Genomic DNA, 16,401 nt, shown 5'->3' on the forward strand with positions numbered 1-16,401 from the left:
CGCACGCCTCAGCCTGGTCCAGGCCCCGCCCACTCCTGTCCCACCCCCAAATCACTGCCGGCTCGCCCGGCGGCTTGGCCCATGCCCCGCCCCAGCCTCGCCTTAAACCAACTCCTCGCCTTCTCCCCGGGCCCAGGCCCCACCCCGGCCCCGCCCCAAGTTCCTCAGCCTGATGTAGGGCCCGGCCCCGCCCCGAACACGGCCCGTCCCGCCCCTTTGCCCCGCCCTGGCGCCCCGAGCCCGGTCCAGGCCCGGCCCCGGCCCTGCCCCGAGCTCCAGCAACGCCCCTCTTGCCCGAGCCCGGCCGCCGTCCACGGTCCCGCCCCTCCTGCTCCTTGCCCCTCCGCACAGAACCAGGCCCTGTTCCCCCGCCGCTCCACTACGGAGCTCCCGCGAGGCCCTGTCCTCACCCCAAGGCGCTGCTCCCTAGAGCGTCGCCCCTCGAGGCCCGGCTCCTCCTCACTTCTGTACTTCCCGGCCCTTTCTATTGTAGCACCGCCCCCTCTTGGACCCGCCTTCCCCACGCCCCGCCCACGTGCGTGGTCCCTTTGGAGACCCACTCACCCCCCCCCCCCCGGGCCTGCACAATTCAGCTCCCACAGAGCCCCAACACAAGCCGGTTCCGGCTGCGAGCTACCCCGCCCACACGCTGTGGCCCCGCCCACACACCCTCTCGCCCTCAACCAGCGCCCTGCCCTGCCCGCCGGCTCCGCGTCGCTGTGGGGCGTCTTGCTCCTAGCTCTGGGCAAAACAGTTGTACTACAGTCAAGTCGGCTCTGGCTCAGGGATCTCGCCATCCATCAAAGGGAGACACTGCTGTCTCCTGGTGGCCATTTGTGGCGCCTGACGCAGTGAGGCTGAGGGGCTGGAGCTTGCTTGGCGGCAGGCTACCAGTTGTGGGTTCAAATCTTGACGCGTCATTTTCCAGCTGTGACAACCACAACCCGCCACCACCCTCACTTCCTCCCCAATCAGATGCATTTCTTCTCAGAGCCTCGAACACTACACTGGCGGAGGGCAGCGACCCCATTTGGGTAAAATTGGGGGCCAGTGTGCCACTAAATCACGAGGAAGAGGTGAGCTAGGGCTACCTCCGCAAGCAGGGCTTTGTCATAGCTGGGGAGAGATGGTCATATTGGCCTGCAGTTAGGATGTTGGAGCAGAGTTCGAGGAGTGTGCTCGTGGGATCCTGTGCTTGGAGGACCAACCACTGCTTTGAAAGGCATTGGCTGGGAAACGGAGGCAGGCAGAGCCGGAGGATCTTAGTATCAACTTGGATCATGTCACTATCCTGGCACAATCTCCTTCAATGACTTCCAGGTGCTCTCTTGGTAAGGCCTGGACTCCTCTGCTGCTGCACATTCAAGCAGAGAAGGCAGTCTGGAGAGTGAAGGGGCTGTCAGAGAGACTTGGGGGGGCCCACTGAGAGAAAGACGCAGAGGCCTTTCCATTTTTCCTTCCATGCCCTCTGGAGACTTTCTTGGCCCTCCCGTCAGGTTTCCATGAGACAACCCTTGCAAGACAGTCCTTTTTCTCCAAGCAAGCTAGAGTGAGTTTCTGGGTTTTGGCTTAACATCATGAAATCCACTCAGCCCATCTTCTTAGACTTAGATCCCATCACTCCTGCAAATCCTCTCCTCTGTGACACTGCGTTGCCAGCTTTTCCCCAGCTTCATCCTGCTCTTCTCATTTCTGTCTCCCTGACTGCTCCATGCTCCACGTATTCTACAGTCTCTGAATTGAACTTCCAAATCCCCATTGCTTTCTAAAGTGCCCCCAGCACTCTCTGTCCCTTCCTGAGGACAATGCTCCTGTTTATGTTCCAGTTACCTCCTAGCTGAGGTCTGGGCACCCCATGACTCCTTCATGTCTGAATCTGACACAGCAACTGTTTGCTAAGTGAATGTGTGTGATTTTAATAAACTGAGCGATGTTCATTGGAAAACACATTTAATTTCAAAATAAACAAAGATGTTTATACATTAAAGTATTTAATTAGTGAAACAATTATAATCAATGTAACAAGCTGAAAAATACAGCGACTTGATACAAGACTGAGGTAACAAAATACTTCACCAAAAATCTAAAGAATCCCAGGGAGGGCTGATGTTCAGTGGTTATTGCGGGTGAGACAATTCACAAGAATTAGAGAAAGTCCTTACACAACTGCATGCAGGGGTCTGCTGGAAAAAAAGACAGCCCAGGAAACTGCAACAGATTTAACAAAAAATGAATTAAAATGTAGAAACTGATTTTCAACTTACTTTGAAGAATACATAAGAAATTGAAAACTACTCTCTACACAACATTTTGAATGCTAAGTGGAAAACCATGCATTTTGGCACGAAATTTATTAAAGATTATACCATACTAATAAATTAATTACTGTTATTTCATTACTGACTGGCTAGAGTCATTCAGAAATGGATAGAGATTAATGGCTATAAATGGACGCATGACCTATTGAGTTGCTGCTATAAGCAGGGTTTGGAGGCTGCCCATAGGAACACACGCTTGTGCAGCAAGGGCTGCGAGGTGGTCTCAAGTCCATGGTACAAGTTCTCCACACTCAAGAATGCAGCCACTCATCCTGTACTCGTATTTAATATTGAAATAAAAAACAAAAGCCTATGGAGTCAATACTGTGCCAGTCTGAGCCTGCTTTCCACTCTGAGCCCGCTTTCCACTCTACCTCTGGAGTCCTCAGTGCGCCCAACCCGCCTCTAGGACAGCAACTCCATCTAGTTGTCTTTGCAACTGAACTTGCAGATCAAGAGGCTACTCCATCTGCCGAGCCTTTTGAAGTCTTTCTGGAGGAATCCATGTGCAGGGTTTCTACTCAGGGTTAGGAGAGAGGCAGAGTCTTGCCCAAGGAGATATATGTGGTAGGGCTTTTATGTTCGTTGAGTGGTCAGCTCCACGAGGGCAGGGACTGGATCTGTCTTGTTCTCAGTCATTTATATCCCAGCTAGAGCCTGGCACCTAGGAAGTAGTCACTAATGACGTGAATAAATAAGTGAATGAAGGTGTGGTTTTGTGCAGAAAATCTGTTATACCAAAAGGATTCTTTTAGATCTTTTTCTTTTTAAAACATGAAATCACTTGACATGCCAATATGATGTAGAGCTGATTTAAATCATTTATGGGGTCACAAACAAGAGGGCTGTGTTTTTGGCAATGTTCTCCTGGTAGTCACAAGCATCGGCAATGTGGGGGCAGAGCCTGGACCCTACCTGAGGAATGAAGCAGATGTTGCTTGAAAATGGCTTCCTGTTTTCATGGAGCATTTCCATCTGTAATATGGCCTCCTAAAAGATACACCTCTTGGGCCTGCGAGGTGGGAATAAGATGATGAAAGAAATACTGGCCATCTTGGTAAGAAGAAGAATGCTTTACAAATTCATCTAGCAATAGAGACTGGGATCCTTCCTAAACAGAATCCCTTCAAGTGTCTATTTCCTCAGCTTCTATAGTCTGACAGGGAGGGAAGGGGCATACACTTCGACGGGCACACTCAGAACAGTATTTCTACTGCTCTCCACCAAATCACCAGTCCATAAAGTTTTTCAGTTGCCAGAATGCACTTGACTGACCTTGAGTGGCAGAATGTGTTCAACTGAGAGGGACAAAAACTATCCCCAGGGAGAGGTGAATGAGTTGTTCTTGGGACATCATATTGTTATGTTATTGACTCCATAGTGTGTAGACAGCTTTCTCCAACTTTCGTTTTGCGGTGCCATGATCTGTTTGCTTTTAAAACATTTATGGCATATGCATGCAAGACATAACACCTTCAATGGTTTCACAAACATCTGTGCACTATGGGCAACTGAGGAGCAAAATGCAGAAATGCTTCCCTCCAGGGTGAGAATTCACCCATAGGCTTTCCCCCTTTATGGTCTGTGCTTGGCCCCCTTGTTCCCAGGCTCCCAGGCCTCTTAGCTTGCAGCTCAAGGGGCAAACCAACACTGGGAAGACAATCAGTGCTGAACTCACATGCTTGGCCCTGAGCCCCGCTGAGAGCTGAGTATCCTTCAGCTTCATCTCCAGGACTCTTCTGGTGTGTTCAAGGCTCTTACCAGTTCTATAAGACTGGTGCCAACAAAGCCTAAAGAGATTCTTCAAGAGTCCAAGTTAATAATGTTCCTGGGAGGGGACGTGGGATCAGACTCAATCAGAGAGAAGACTAAACACTTTGAAAAGAAGTGTGCTTGTGCTATTTCAAATTAGGCTCAGAAGAAAACATTTGTGAAAGATAAGAACAATGTATAAAGGGCAGAAAATCATCTGATTTCGTGGTGCTTGAAATTCTGGGGTCTTAGGTTGGCATCTATAATATTTCATGTGTGACAAAACAGGACAGTTTGAAGGGTGGAGAAACCCAAGGAAAATAAGTAGCTGATGTTCCAGTCTTGCACTTTCATCCAACTTAAGACTTTTTAAAAGTTAACAGGTAGATTCAGATTTAATGTAGGTTAAAGCGTTAACACTGCACGGTTCTAGACAGAGGTGTCTGGAGTTTTCGGCATTGTCATTCAGCCTTTAGATACTGATCTGAATAGTCGTTGGTAGAATTAGGTACATACATCCGAGTGAGTGTGCCAAACACCTATCATCAAGAATTTGACAGCATCAACTTTATCATCTGGAGTTTCTCTTGGCATGAAAGTATTCTAGTCTTTGCTCAAAAGGAGGACAGTAAGACTCAACCACAAAGTGAGACCCTGATGACAACTACTTTCTTCACCAATGTATTCAAACTTTTAGAGAAGTTGTCGCTATTTGAATAAAAAACAGTTGTGGGTCCTTTGGTTGTTTTTAAATTGACCCATTAGAGTTTACTTATTACCGTTTTGAACCATCAAGACCTGAAACTCTTCTGGATAGTTTGATGCCTGATTATTGTGAGCTCTGAACCACACAACAAGCACCCAGAAATTCAGTCTCTCTTAGAAAACTGTTAAGGGTTTCCTTCTTAGAATTAGGATGTCCAAATTAAAGGGTGGTGGGGAGAAGGGATGGTGATAAAGAGTAAGTCATTATTTTGAGTAAAAATGTATTCGTGCAAAATAAAAGTTGCTTTAAAATGTGACAAAAGGTGACAGATAAAGGATGTTGTTCATGTGACGAGGTCTTAACTGAATGCAGAGGTTGGACCAATCACTCCCCAGGGATCTGCTGTCTTGCCACATGGTTATCAACACTGTGCCCTTGGACTTGGATAATGTAGAACTGCTGGTGACCACATTTGGGGGCAACACTGGGGGAGCTTAAGGTCTCAGTGTCACTCAGCTCCCCATCATGATCAGGAATCTTGGTGGGTCCCACCCTGGCAGTGGAGGCAAAGTGATGGGAACAAAAGCGTTGCCCTGCAGGGAGGCTGATGCCAAGTGGCTTCTGAGCAGCCAATTACTGTGAACACAACGGCCTTCAAGATGCTTCTGAGGAAGCTGGGAAGAACGTCACAACATCCCATCTGGCGTGGGGGTAGGGGTTGAGAAGGGCCTAAGACCCTGCCAGGAGAGGGGATGGGAGGAAGCAGCAGGCTAGCAGCCTGGTCCATGGCCCTGAAGCTGGGTAGTGTCTCAGAAGGGCTGACAGCAACAAGGCCTGGGATTGACCTGGGAGCCCAGGAAGCAGACCTTCCAGATGAATAGCACCCATAGGAACAGAAAACAAGACACAATTTAAGGCATTGTTTGTTTACAGTAAAAGAATGCAAGAAACCCTTAACACAGGAGGAATCTGGGCTCTGACTCTGACCTTCCTCAGTGGCCAAGGCTATAACTTAAGGTTTAAGCAGGGCCTCAAAGCGAATGAAGTGTGTGATGTCACAAGTCTTGTGCCAAAATGCATGTTTCTCAGAGAGTTCACGCTCACTCACACGCAAACATGTACCGCACACACACGCAGAGGACGCTTGGGCGTTTTACAAAATCTGAGGCAGCCCTGTGGGCGAGCAACCCCGTGCACTTGGGGTGTGAAAAGCCTGTTCCACAGCCTGTTCCTTCTCTCAGGCCTCTCTCATAGGTTAATACTGTTCATTCTTTGTGCCGTAGAAAGCACTGAGAACCCAGCCTGGGTCAAATGCTCTCTAGTCGCAGAAGCAGCTGGTGGACGGATGAGGGGCCAGAGAGGGAGGGCGGAATGTGGAGCCTGGAGTTCAACCACCGCCCAAGAGGTGGTGCTGCAGGATGAGTGTCATGAGTCGCTGGGGACTGGCAGGTGGATCCCGAACTGGTTGAGCCCTCTGGGACCGTGAGGCCACAGACCGTGTCCCCTGAGTCCAGCTGTGAATCTCCCAGCACCCTGGCCCACAGCCTGAACCCAGGACTGCTCTTCTCCACCAGGCCCAGCCCAGGCTCCCAGAAGCCTCTGAAGTCACACCACGTCCTGCAGAGACTTACTCAAATGACATAAGGTTTGCAGGTACCTGGAAGAGAAAGCTCAACCTCTTGTCAAAATTCCAACCTGAGAGAGGGACAAGGGTGGTCTCTAGGGGAGTAGACAGATCTTTTCCCAGTAAGTCTATGAATGAGCAGGTCAGGAGGGGAGAGGGCACAGCAGTAGTAACAGCCACACTGTGTTAAGTGACAGCTGCGTGCCAGGCATCACTCTGAATACTTCACATGCATTGTGTCCTCAAGGTCTCACTTCAAACTCATTGGGCAGGTACTGGAACCTCTTCATTATAAAGATGAGGAAACTGAGGCTTAGAGAGGGTCAGTACACAGTGATTAGGTGGCAGGGCTAAGACCCTAGAGCCCATGCTCTCATCAAAGTAAACCTGTGCTTAGGTGGGGAGATAAATCCTGCAGGAATGGGCATATTCCTCTGGGGGATGCCGGCAGAACAGAGTGTGTCATTGGAAGATGGCAGGAATGGGCAATCATCATGGAGTCATCAGGAACCCCAAGACCTTCCCATAGCTGTGTCCCCAGGACAAGATCCTAGTTCCCTTTACTAAAGGGACCACCAGCCCACAAAGCCACCAACAGACCCTCAGCCCCAGACCTCCTCCCCCAGCACCACCCTGGGGGTTCCAGGAGACTTGACTACAAGTAATTTCATCAAAAATAAATCCACCTTGCTGTCAATTTGGTCAAAATGACAAATTAGGAAAAACACATCTCCATGCACCAGGAGACAATTACAAGAGTGGTCACAGCAGTATTGCTCACTGTAGCAAAACGCAGAAAATCATTCCTGGGATGACTGACAGAAGAACTAATAAAAACAAAATCAGTACATATAAATGAATGACTGTTACACATGGTAACACTAATGAGTCCTAGGAACATATTGTAGAGAAAAGTAAAACACAGAAGAAAACACTCAGGTATGGTTCTATTTACAAAAAAGTTACAAAAAATACACACAGACAATACATGAAGGGATCAAATACATGTTCTAAAATTGGTAAACAAACAGATCGGGAGAGTGGCTATGGGGCACGGGTGGGAGGAGGGAGGCAGATTCAGGAAGAGACTAGTGGGGAGGGAAGGTGTTCCAAGGCACTGTAGGGCTTGCTGCTAGGCTGGGGCAGGTACTGGGATATTTGTTTTATTGCTGTTGTTTATAGCTTATACACGTTATGAATAAGGTTTAAGTGGATTCAATGTTAGCAAAAATAATTTTAAGCTATGTAATTTCCACAGAATAGAAAACCAGTCTTAGTCACTGAGATTTTTCATGTGAATAGATGCACGTCTGTAACATCCTTTCTTACACCCTCCTTGCATTCCATCATATGGATATACTGTGATTGACTTAAATAATCCCCTGCCATTGAATATTTAGGTTGTTACCAACTTTTATTATTACATATAGCATACAGCAGGAATAATTGGTTGAAAGAAATAAATAAAAAGAAAAAGAAGAAAAGAAGAAAATATTCTCCCTCCTCTCTCTAATTCTGAAAATTGGACACAAATCCTTAAAAGCCACACATCCTTGCCATGGAACACCGCATTTACCAACACATGAAGTTTGATCCATTAGTCCTTCTGCCAAATCAACTGACCTAGTCCCTGCTACCTGTCATGGGGTTGCTGCCACCCTCAGACTGCTCCTATAGAGAGGGACAATGAGTCTTGCTCAGAACTACCATTGTTCCTCTAGGCTGGGGCCACTACAGTGCCAAGGTTATGGGCACAGGGCAGAGACCAAGGCCCTGCCTTCTTCCCCATCCCCACCTTCTAGGTGGCCCACCTTGGGGCTGCCATTTCCTGTTAAAACTGGAATTGTTCTGGCTTCTTGTTCATACGTCACAGGGCCACCTGTGTGGCAGGTGAGCTTCCATGTGCTGTGCACTTAGAGAGTGGCCCTCAGAGCTAACGAGGGACCCCAGAACAAACATAGTGTGACCAATGCAGAGGAGGCCAGGATGCTCATCCTCGCTTACTGTGACCCACGGCGGCAGCAGCCTCATTCAGGCCTCAGCATCCTGTTGCCTTCGGGTCATCTTAAGCTGACTGCTGGTCCAAACCCTGGTCTTCCCATCATGGAGACGGGCAACTACAATTATTCAATGTACAAAATACACATAGGCGCTCTAGAAACACAGAATTATGGTTTTTTTGTAAATCATGTTAGACATTTTGTATGCATCCATAAACATACATATAGTAAATATGCATATGTGTTCTAGCACAGACGAGGTCATTCTTCCCAAATGTTCTATCCTTTGTTTTACCACTTTTATCTTGGGGCTCCTTTCATGTGATCACCATGGGTCTGCCTCCATCTTTCAAATCACTACCAAATATTGAACATTAGGCATCCACTGAGGGTACAGAGGTTTCCAGGGTTTTGTCTTTTTTTATCAAGAACAGTGCTGCAGTGAACATTCTTAAACATACAGCTCTGAATATATGTGTGAGCACATCCCTAAGACAAATTCCTAGCAGTCAGATAGGTGAGTCAAAGGACTCAATTGTATTTTGTTTATTTGTTTGTTTGTTTGATGGGGTCTCACTATGTTGCTCAGGCTGGTCTTGAACGCTTGGGCTCAAGCCATTCTTCTGCCTTAAGCCTCCCAAACAGCTGGGACTACAGACACATTCCACTGTGCCCTGAAATTTATTTTGAACTTCCCTGTAGCACCTCAAGTTTATCCTTGTATTGGTCTGTTGTTTTAGTCTGTTGAGGATTTTCTGCTAAATCTGCTTTCTAGCTTATCATCTATAAATTTGATCAGCTTCTTATCCATGTCCTCACGTCCTATGTTATAGTCACTACCCACCTCCTTGAAGCTGCCACCATCTATGCCATGCTTTGGTGCTATCTCCCCAGTATGCTCCTCTGACCGGCCTCTGGGGAACATGCACATGGATGCTTAGGGACAGGAGCATCAATGCTACCCACCTGACCCCCAGGGAGCAGGAAGCTTCAGACTGCTCCCATCTGGTGCTGGCTGAGGAAGCCATTTCTTTCACTAGCTTGGACAACCACGGCCGTGCTCCAAGGCTCTTTGCTCAGCCACAGGAGCTTCAGGAAAGGAGAGACAGGAGAGCTCAGGGGTAATCAGGGACCAGACAGACCTACGTTACATTCCAGTCCCATTGCTTACTAACTATGGGACTTTAAACAAGTGTCTGCCCCTTTCTGAGCCTCAGGATCCTCAGTGTAAAATGGAGACAGAGAACATACCTTGCAGGGATATTGGCAGATACAGCCAGTTCCTGCATGTGAAGCATTCTGCACAACGACACCTGGCAAGGGAGGAGTGGGGTGGCTGGAGGAGGGAGCCATGCCATGAAAAAGTCAGCAGCCAGTGCAGGAGTCAACGTCAATAGAGATCCCGCAGGTTCAGACATACTGAGGAGCCGGAGATCCCCTTCCACCAGCAGCCTTGCCTGGCACATGGCTGGCTCTCAGTAAGTTCGCTATTAATATTATTCCTAAGTGCTGTGGGGCAGGGAGGCCCTTTAGTCAGTTTGGAGTATTCCCATGAAATCAACTCCCGTTGGACGCTGGAGTCTGATCCTGGGGTGATATCATGCCTGCCACCTAACTGCCCCAGGTAGACGTTTCTGTGGCACTTCTCTTAGTTGGAAAGATAAAAACAAAAATAAACAACAACAAAAAAAAACTCATTCAAAGTTCTGGTCTGGAGTTGGGCTTATTCTAAGCTGAGCAAGGAAGTGCCTTGTCTCAAGGGAAAATGCTGATCAGGAGAGGGTGCCTGGGAAGATAGCTAATGGGAAGAAGGGGGCCCTGTTTCCTAAGGATCCTTGGTTTCAAGGGTGGGAAAGGGCATTTCAGGTGAAAACCAGGATTTTGGTGACATTACCTGAGGCCTGTTGCTTTTACATGCATCATCCAAATGCTTGTGCCACAGTATTGCATGAAATCGGGAACCAGTCTGAAACTTGTAAACATTACCTGATAGGTAGAGAAAAAGAGGATCACTTGGGACGGTCACCCCATGATTGTGGCATGAAGAGAAACATGAACATGGCAACTAAACTAAGGAAGGACAGCCCCTTTGGCTTTCTGGTGAAGCCTGTGGACTCCTCCTCAGAATAGTGTTTTTAAGTGTATAAAATACAAAGGAAATCATTAACATTGAAATGCAACTAGTAAACTACTAAAAAAAAAATCACCAAATGAATGGTATAAGTTATAGGTCTCACACTGTACTGTCATTTCAAAAAGATGTGCATAAATGATATTTTGAGATATGCAACAATATATGATATGAAATACCTACAACTTTATCTCCAAGATAAATTTATTTTATTGCTAACATTTTTGTCATTGGATGCCTATACTCATAATTAAAAGAGTAAGAAGTCATGGAAAACAAAGATGTATTTTTTTTTTCCCATCCAAGTTCACAAACTCCTTGAATTCTATCCATGGATCCTGGCCACCCCTTGTGTCACATTTCCTAAAGAAACCACTGCTATTCCAGTGCAGACTGTTGAGGAAGAAATTCAAATGGTAACCAAACTGAGGACACACTGCCACATGTGTCTAACATCTGTGAGTTCAGTTGTTCAGACACGGAGCAGAGAATTTGGCAATCAACTTCCTGCCATTCCCTGGTCTCCCTGTATCTCTTTGTTTCTTTGCTTCTCAGCTAAGAATATTAGAACCCGACACTCAGGGTGTGATCTCTCTACTAGTACCATCATACACTTCACCTGGGAGCTCATGAGAAAAGCAGAGTTTTGGTCTCCACTCCAGATCTATTGAGCCCAAATCTGAATTTTAACAAGAACCCAGATGATTTGTATGTACATAAACCCTACAGTAGAACATTCATGCTAAAGTATGAAGATGCCCAGGGACTTTCCATCCCCGATCAATTTGCCTGATTGGGACCCAAGACTCTGGTGATTTGGGGTTTTTGTCATGTGACATGGGCTATTGAGGAGATCGGCCATAACCTATTCTGAATGTTGATGAAGACAGAGCTTCTGGACAGAATGGCACTAAGAATCTTTCTTCTCAGCATGATCATAGGAGAAGAAGAGAACCAGGAGGAACTGGGAGACAGCTGGGGAAGGTAAGGTCAGAGCTCCTGAAAATTAAGAGTGTTCTTCTCTGAGTTGGTTTTGGATTGGGACACTCCCAGGGGGTCCCTGAACTCTCCCAAGGCTCAACACTCTTCCAGGTACATGCTCCTGCCTCATCCAGCATGGTTATTTATCACAAGACCCTGAGGCTACAGCTTCATGGGTGATGGGCCCCAGTGGCCATAGGTAAGCCCACAAAAAGGATTTCTGCAGCTCATGTCTCATACACTGCTTGATGGACAAGCCAACTATGATCTACACAGCCTTCGTGGACTAGAGAGGGGGATCCCGTGAACATCAGAACCTAAAACAATGGGAAAAGAGCAGCCTCAAAAGTTCTAACAACTTCAGAAGCACACCAAGCAACTGCAGGCACTGGCTCTGTCCTGCTGCCTACCTTTGTCAGGGTTATTCAGCTGGAAGATGTCCGGGTGCTCGGGGTCGTCAGGCAGCTGCACCATCCAGCCCACAATGGAAACCTTTTTGCCAGGTGTGGATTTATACTGGAGGAGAGCAACAACACAGCCAGAAGCCTGGGTCCAGCCCTCCCCTCCACAAGGGAAGCTTCCTTGGACAGGGCAAGGCTCCTCCTTCTCCTGCTGCCCCCCACAGTGCCCCCACTAGAGGAAGTCCCAGCATGAGAGTCCCTTCACAGGACTTACGTGTTTTCTGTCTGTGCCCCGTAAGGACTTGGCTCCGTAGTACAGGAGGGTGGATCCTGAGAGTATGACCCAGTACCTGGTCCACGAGGACAGCTACAGAGGAAGGGGAGGCCAAGTGATGCCACCCAGGGTGGTGGGATAGAGGCCTCTGGCTGCCTGATCCAGGCCCTGCCACCCCCATAAATGCCAGCGCGGGCCCCATCTCTTTCCTGGCCCACCACCATCCCCTGTCAAGGTCAACTATATCTAGAACCAAGAGGAGGGGAGATGTCTTTCTTCTGCTCCTTTACTCAGGGAGTTTTCCCTTTTTCCGCCTTGTATATAAAGGAGTACTGGGACATAATTCCTACGAGTCCAGCTTGCTACATGCTCACCATTTGACAGCACTCTGCCACGCATGTGACTTTCTCGCTGAGTCCTCTAGGAGTAGGCACAATTTTGTCCCAACTCACAGATGTGGAAACTGGGGACCTTGCCCAATCAGTGGCAAAGCAGGTCTGGAACCCTGGCTGGCCAGTCTCTGGACCCAGCCCCTTCACTGCTGCCCTGCTGCCTCTGGGTAGATGTGGGCCTGGACTTACTGCGGGCTTCCGTCCTTCCTTGAGCAGGGTTTTCCTTCTCAGAGGCCCCTCCATGGTGGGCACGGCTGCTGAGCTCCCCAGAGTACAGATGCACGGGCCAGTGGGGCTAAGGGGAGACCTCTAGTCAGGCGTCATCCTGGAGGAGCCGAGGTCAGGAACACTCTGGTGCCCCCTGCCGAGGCTGTGCCTCCATCCGCTTACATCATACTCTTTGATGTAAGACCTGAGGGCTCACTTGTGCTGGGGCAAGCCCAGAGTGGAGAGCCAAGCACAGAAGAGCAGAAAGGGCTGCCACAGCTAAGAACGTGCACCTCTTGTCCCTCTAGACTTGGTGACTCAGGCCCCTATCAGCACCCCAAACCCATTCCGAGGGATTCCTCTGCTGAGGCTCCTGCTAGGTTGCTCCCTAAGACTGGCCCTGTGCACTTCCTCCACACCTGAGGAACCTGGGGTCTGTGCCGCCCCAGCTCTGGTGGCCCCTCCTTCTGGCATTGGCAGGAGCCATGGAGAAGCAGCTGAGGAAGGGAGGAGGTGGGGGTGAAGCACAAGTAGGAACAGGAGCCTACATGCCACGCCACCATTCTCTGCACCTTATCCAGGTTCTTCTCTCACCCTTTCACTTGGGGATTCAGGCACCATCTACAGGTGAAGACGTCGCCTCTGAACACCAGATCTGTTCACGTCTGGTTCATGGACATCCATAGGTGCCTCACCAACCTGCACCTTCTCCCCAGGACTGCTCTTCCTTCCATCCTGATGAAGGCAACATCACCTACCAGCAGCCTAAGTCAGAAACCTGGGGGTTTTCTTCTCTCTCTGATGACCCTGCAATCTAATTCACCCCAAGGATGCACTGACCCAAGGTCCTAATATGCCTGACTGTCCATCTCAGTCACCCCACAATGCCACCTTAGGCCACTTGGCCTTCCTTTGAACCACTGCCTGATGCTCTCCCCTGTCCTTCCTGGGTCACACCTGGCCAGCGCCATGCCACCCTCCTTCCCCTTCCCTCTTCCTACACACAGCAAACTCTTTCCATGGCTCCCCATCGCTTTTAAGGTCCAGGTCACCATCCTTCCCCTACCGGGCTTGTCTCTAGCTCAACTTGTGCTTCCCTCTCTCCTTCCTCACAACACTGCCTTTCCTCCACTCCTCCATCACCCGGCTCTTCCTGCCTCACTGCCGCACACTGTCTCTTTGGTTGGAACCCTCTCATTACACCTACTCGCCCCCTTCCACTAGTCGACTAATTCCTATCATTCTTCTAGTCTCTTCTTCAGGGAGGCTTTCCAGATCTCCTCTCTTCTCTCCCCAAGTGCCCCATGCCACCTCTCTGGAACAATCCGTGCACCTGGCAGCAACCTCATGGAGACAAAGGCTGTGACTGTCTGATACTCTAGCACCATGTCTGGCATCCCCCAAGCACCCTAAAGCTGTGTTTGAACAAATGAACCAATAAATACCTGTAGACGCAGCTCCGAGTTCTAGGAGAATTCCGAACAGGAACCCGCCAGTTGGGTCCCAGTGTGGCATAGAGGCGTCCCCTGCTTCAGAGAAGACAGGTTGAATTTTAGCAATAGCCTGGAAAGACCAGAAACTTCTGAAGAAGCAAGAGCCTCTCAGTTCACATGGCCATTAGCTTGGAAAGCCTCGCAGAGCAAGCTCCCTCCCCAGCTATAAGCACATCTGGAGTTGCCAGGTCAGTGAACACAACGCCCCATCCAGGAAAGTCCCCAACTTTTAATTGAATTTTCACACATTTTCCAGTGTCAAGGGCATGACACCCACTTACCCCCAGGAGGGGCTGAGATGTTTAACAGAAAACAATGAACAGCCCATATTGTCTACCATGATTCCACATTAAAAGCACACACAGGCAGAACCTCTGGGCAACCTTGCATGTCAGGCCTGGGGACATTTACCAGGACAGAACAGAATTCTTCTGCTTGCTACTTCCTCTCCACTAGACAGTCTCCTTTGTGGCTCCAGCCAGTTCCCTGAGAACTTGCCCTGTGACCTGCTACAGCACCCAAGATTCTGTACTCTAGGATCTCTCTGTGGCTTGGTCATGCGGCTTCCCTATCTCCTGGACTCCCCAACAGCGAGCATCTCCAGGTAAATGTGCAACTCCCTGCTCAACCTCTTTATGGGAAGGCACCATCTCTCTCTCTTCTCTCTTTATCCTTTCCTGTCTTAGAAGACTCACTTGATGTGGACACAGGAAGCATGGCCTATCTCTCAACTGCAGCTTTTCTTGCCCATTGACCAGACAATGATGGGACACAGGTTATAAAGTCAGATAAGGTCCAGGCTTCTTTTCCAAATATTTCCTCTCTTCTCCATGCTGAGTCCTAGGCTGTTGCATGTTGCCCTATGACGCCAGCACCTGCAAGTGGTGTGGGGATGTCCTCACTCGTTGCAGTGGGTACATCACACCAGTGTTGAGCCCAGAGGCCTCCATCCTCCACCCAAGGAGCTGTTCTTGAGGACCATCTTGGGTCCCCTGTGGGACCCAAGTTGAAGGCTGGTAGAAGTCTGATGTTCATCAAGGATGGCTACTCCAGGCCCCTGCACCTCCTGCCCTTCCTCTTTGGGTGATGGTGTGTCACAGCATGTGCCCAGTCTCCCAGTCCTCTATGTAACAGGTCTCATCATGGGCACAGGTTGACCCTACCCAAGCTGTGGCATAGACAAGGGAGGCCCTAGTATGTACAACTCCCAGGCCAAATGGCCTCTTTCCTCTTTTCCATTCAGAAAGAGGGGTGGAATGCAGCAAGTGAATGCGACCCCATATGGATAACTATGAATCTGCTCTCATTTATAAACAAGTCACAAGGTCACAAATGTCGGTTTTTTTGTTGTTACTGGTCTTATTTGTCAAGCCCCTCCCACTGAGTGCACCAGCATAACAGGTCACATCCTGTGCAGTTGCTCAGGGGAACTGGCCCAGCTGCCTCCAGGGTTGCTCTCTTTCCCAGCCATTACTGGGGATGTATTATGAGCAGGGTCTGACAATGGACCTTTCCACGGTGACATCCTCTGCAGCTCTGTTGGCTACCTAGGGGATGTCTCTACCTCATCTGATCAAGATTCCTGCTCTGAGCTGCCACCTGTTTGGAGTTGGAGATGGTGCCTCCCTTCCCAGAGCTAGATTCTCTGGTCCCTTCTCAATTTTTCTTCTCATGAATCTTTATTCCTTGTTGCCTCAGGAAAATGTGTGATGATAACGGACTGTGCAATTACCAGTAGGTCCTCAGATGGGGCACAGTGGCCAGTGCTACTACCTTCTTTCCATCATTCCCTCCCTTTGTGTGAGACCATCCATGATCATTTATTTAACAGTTTGGCCGAACTGACATTTGTCAATGGAGAGCTTGAAACCAGCATCTTCCAATCAGTTCAGCCTTGTAAGTAGCCTTTCCTCATATTCTTCCTAAAGGAGTGAGGAGCTCAAAAATGCAGTGGTCTGGTGGGAAAGTACAGGACACTGGGGGTCACATGGGTGCTTACCAATAGACCAAGGAGTCAGCAGGTAGTGAGTACTCATATGTACCAGGCCATTGTACTCACACTCTCTCTGAAGCTTTAATCACCATTATCCTCCCCATAATGAGGAAACTGAGGCTCAACGAT

At 48.9% G+C, this 16,401-nt stretch overlaps 1 protein-coding gene across 1 annotated transcript in view; it reads right to left on the bottom strand.

Annotated features, from left to right (window-relative positions):
- Window positions 1-1,933: 1,933 nt before the first annotated feature.
- RALGPS1 (Ral GEF with PH domain and SH3 binding motif 1) overlaps window positions 1,934-16,401 on the bottom strand; it is a 195,765-nt gene continuing 181,297 nt past the window's right edge. Inside the window, exons 12-17 of the mRNA XM_008051572.1 lie at window positions 14,232-14,312; window positions 12,769-12,874; window positions 12,188-12,280; window positions 11,923-12,028; window positions 10,295-10,386; window positions 1,934-6,433 (exon numbers count right to left, since the gene is read on the bottom strand). Of these exons, the coding sequence (XP_008049763.1) occupies window positions 6,404-6,433; window positions 10,295-10,386; window positions 11,923-12,028; window positions 12,188-12,280; window positions 12,769-12,874; window positions 14,232-14,312 (508 nt within the window). The 3' untranslated portion in view covers window positions 1,934-6,403. The remainder of the gene's footprint in view (window positions 6,434-10,294; window positions 10,387-11,922; window positions 12,029-12,187; window positions 12,281-12,768; window positions 12,875-14,231; window positions 14,313-16,401) is intronic.

This window comes from Carlito syrichta, unplaced genomic scaffold (genome assembly GCF_000164805.1).
Source record: "Carlito syrichta isolate Samal-C Ts95f unplaced genomic scaffold, Tarsius_syrichta-2.0.1 Scaffold199527, whole genome shotgun sequence".
NCBI lineage: Eukaryota > Metazoa > Chordata > Mammalia > Primates > Tarsiidae > Carlito > Carlito syrichta.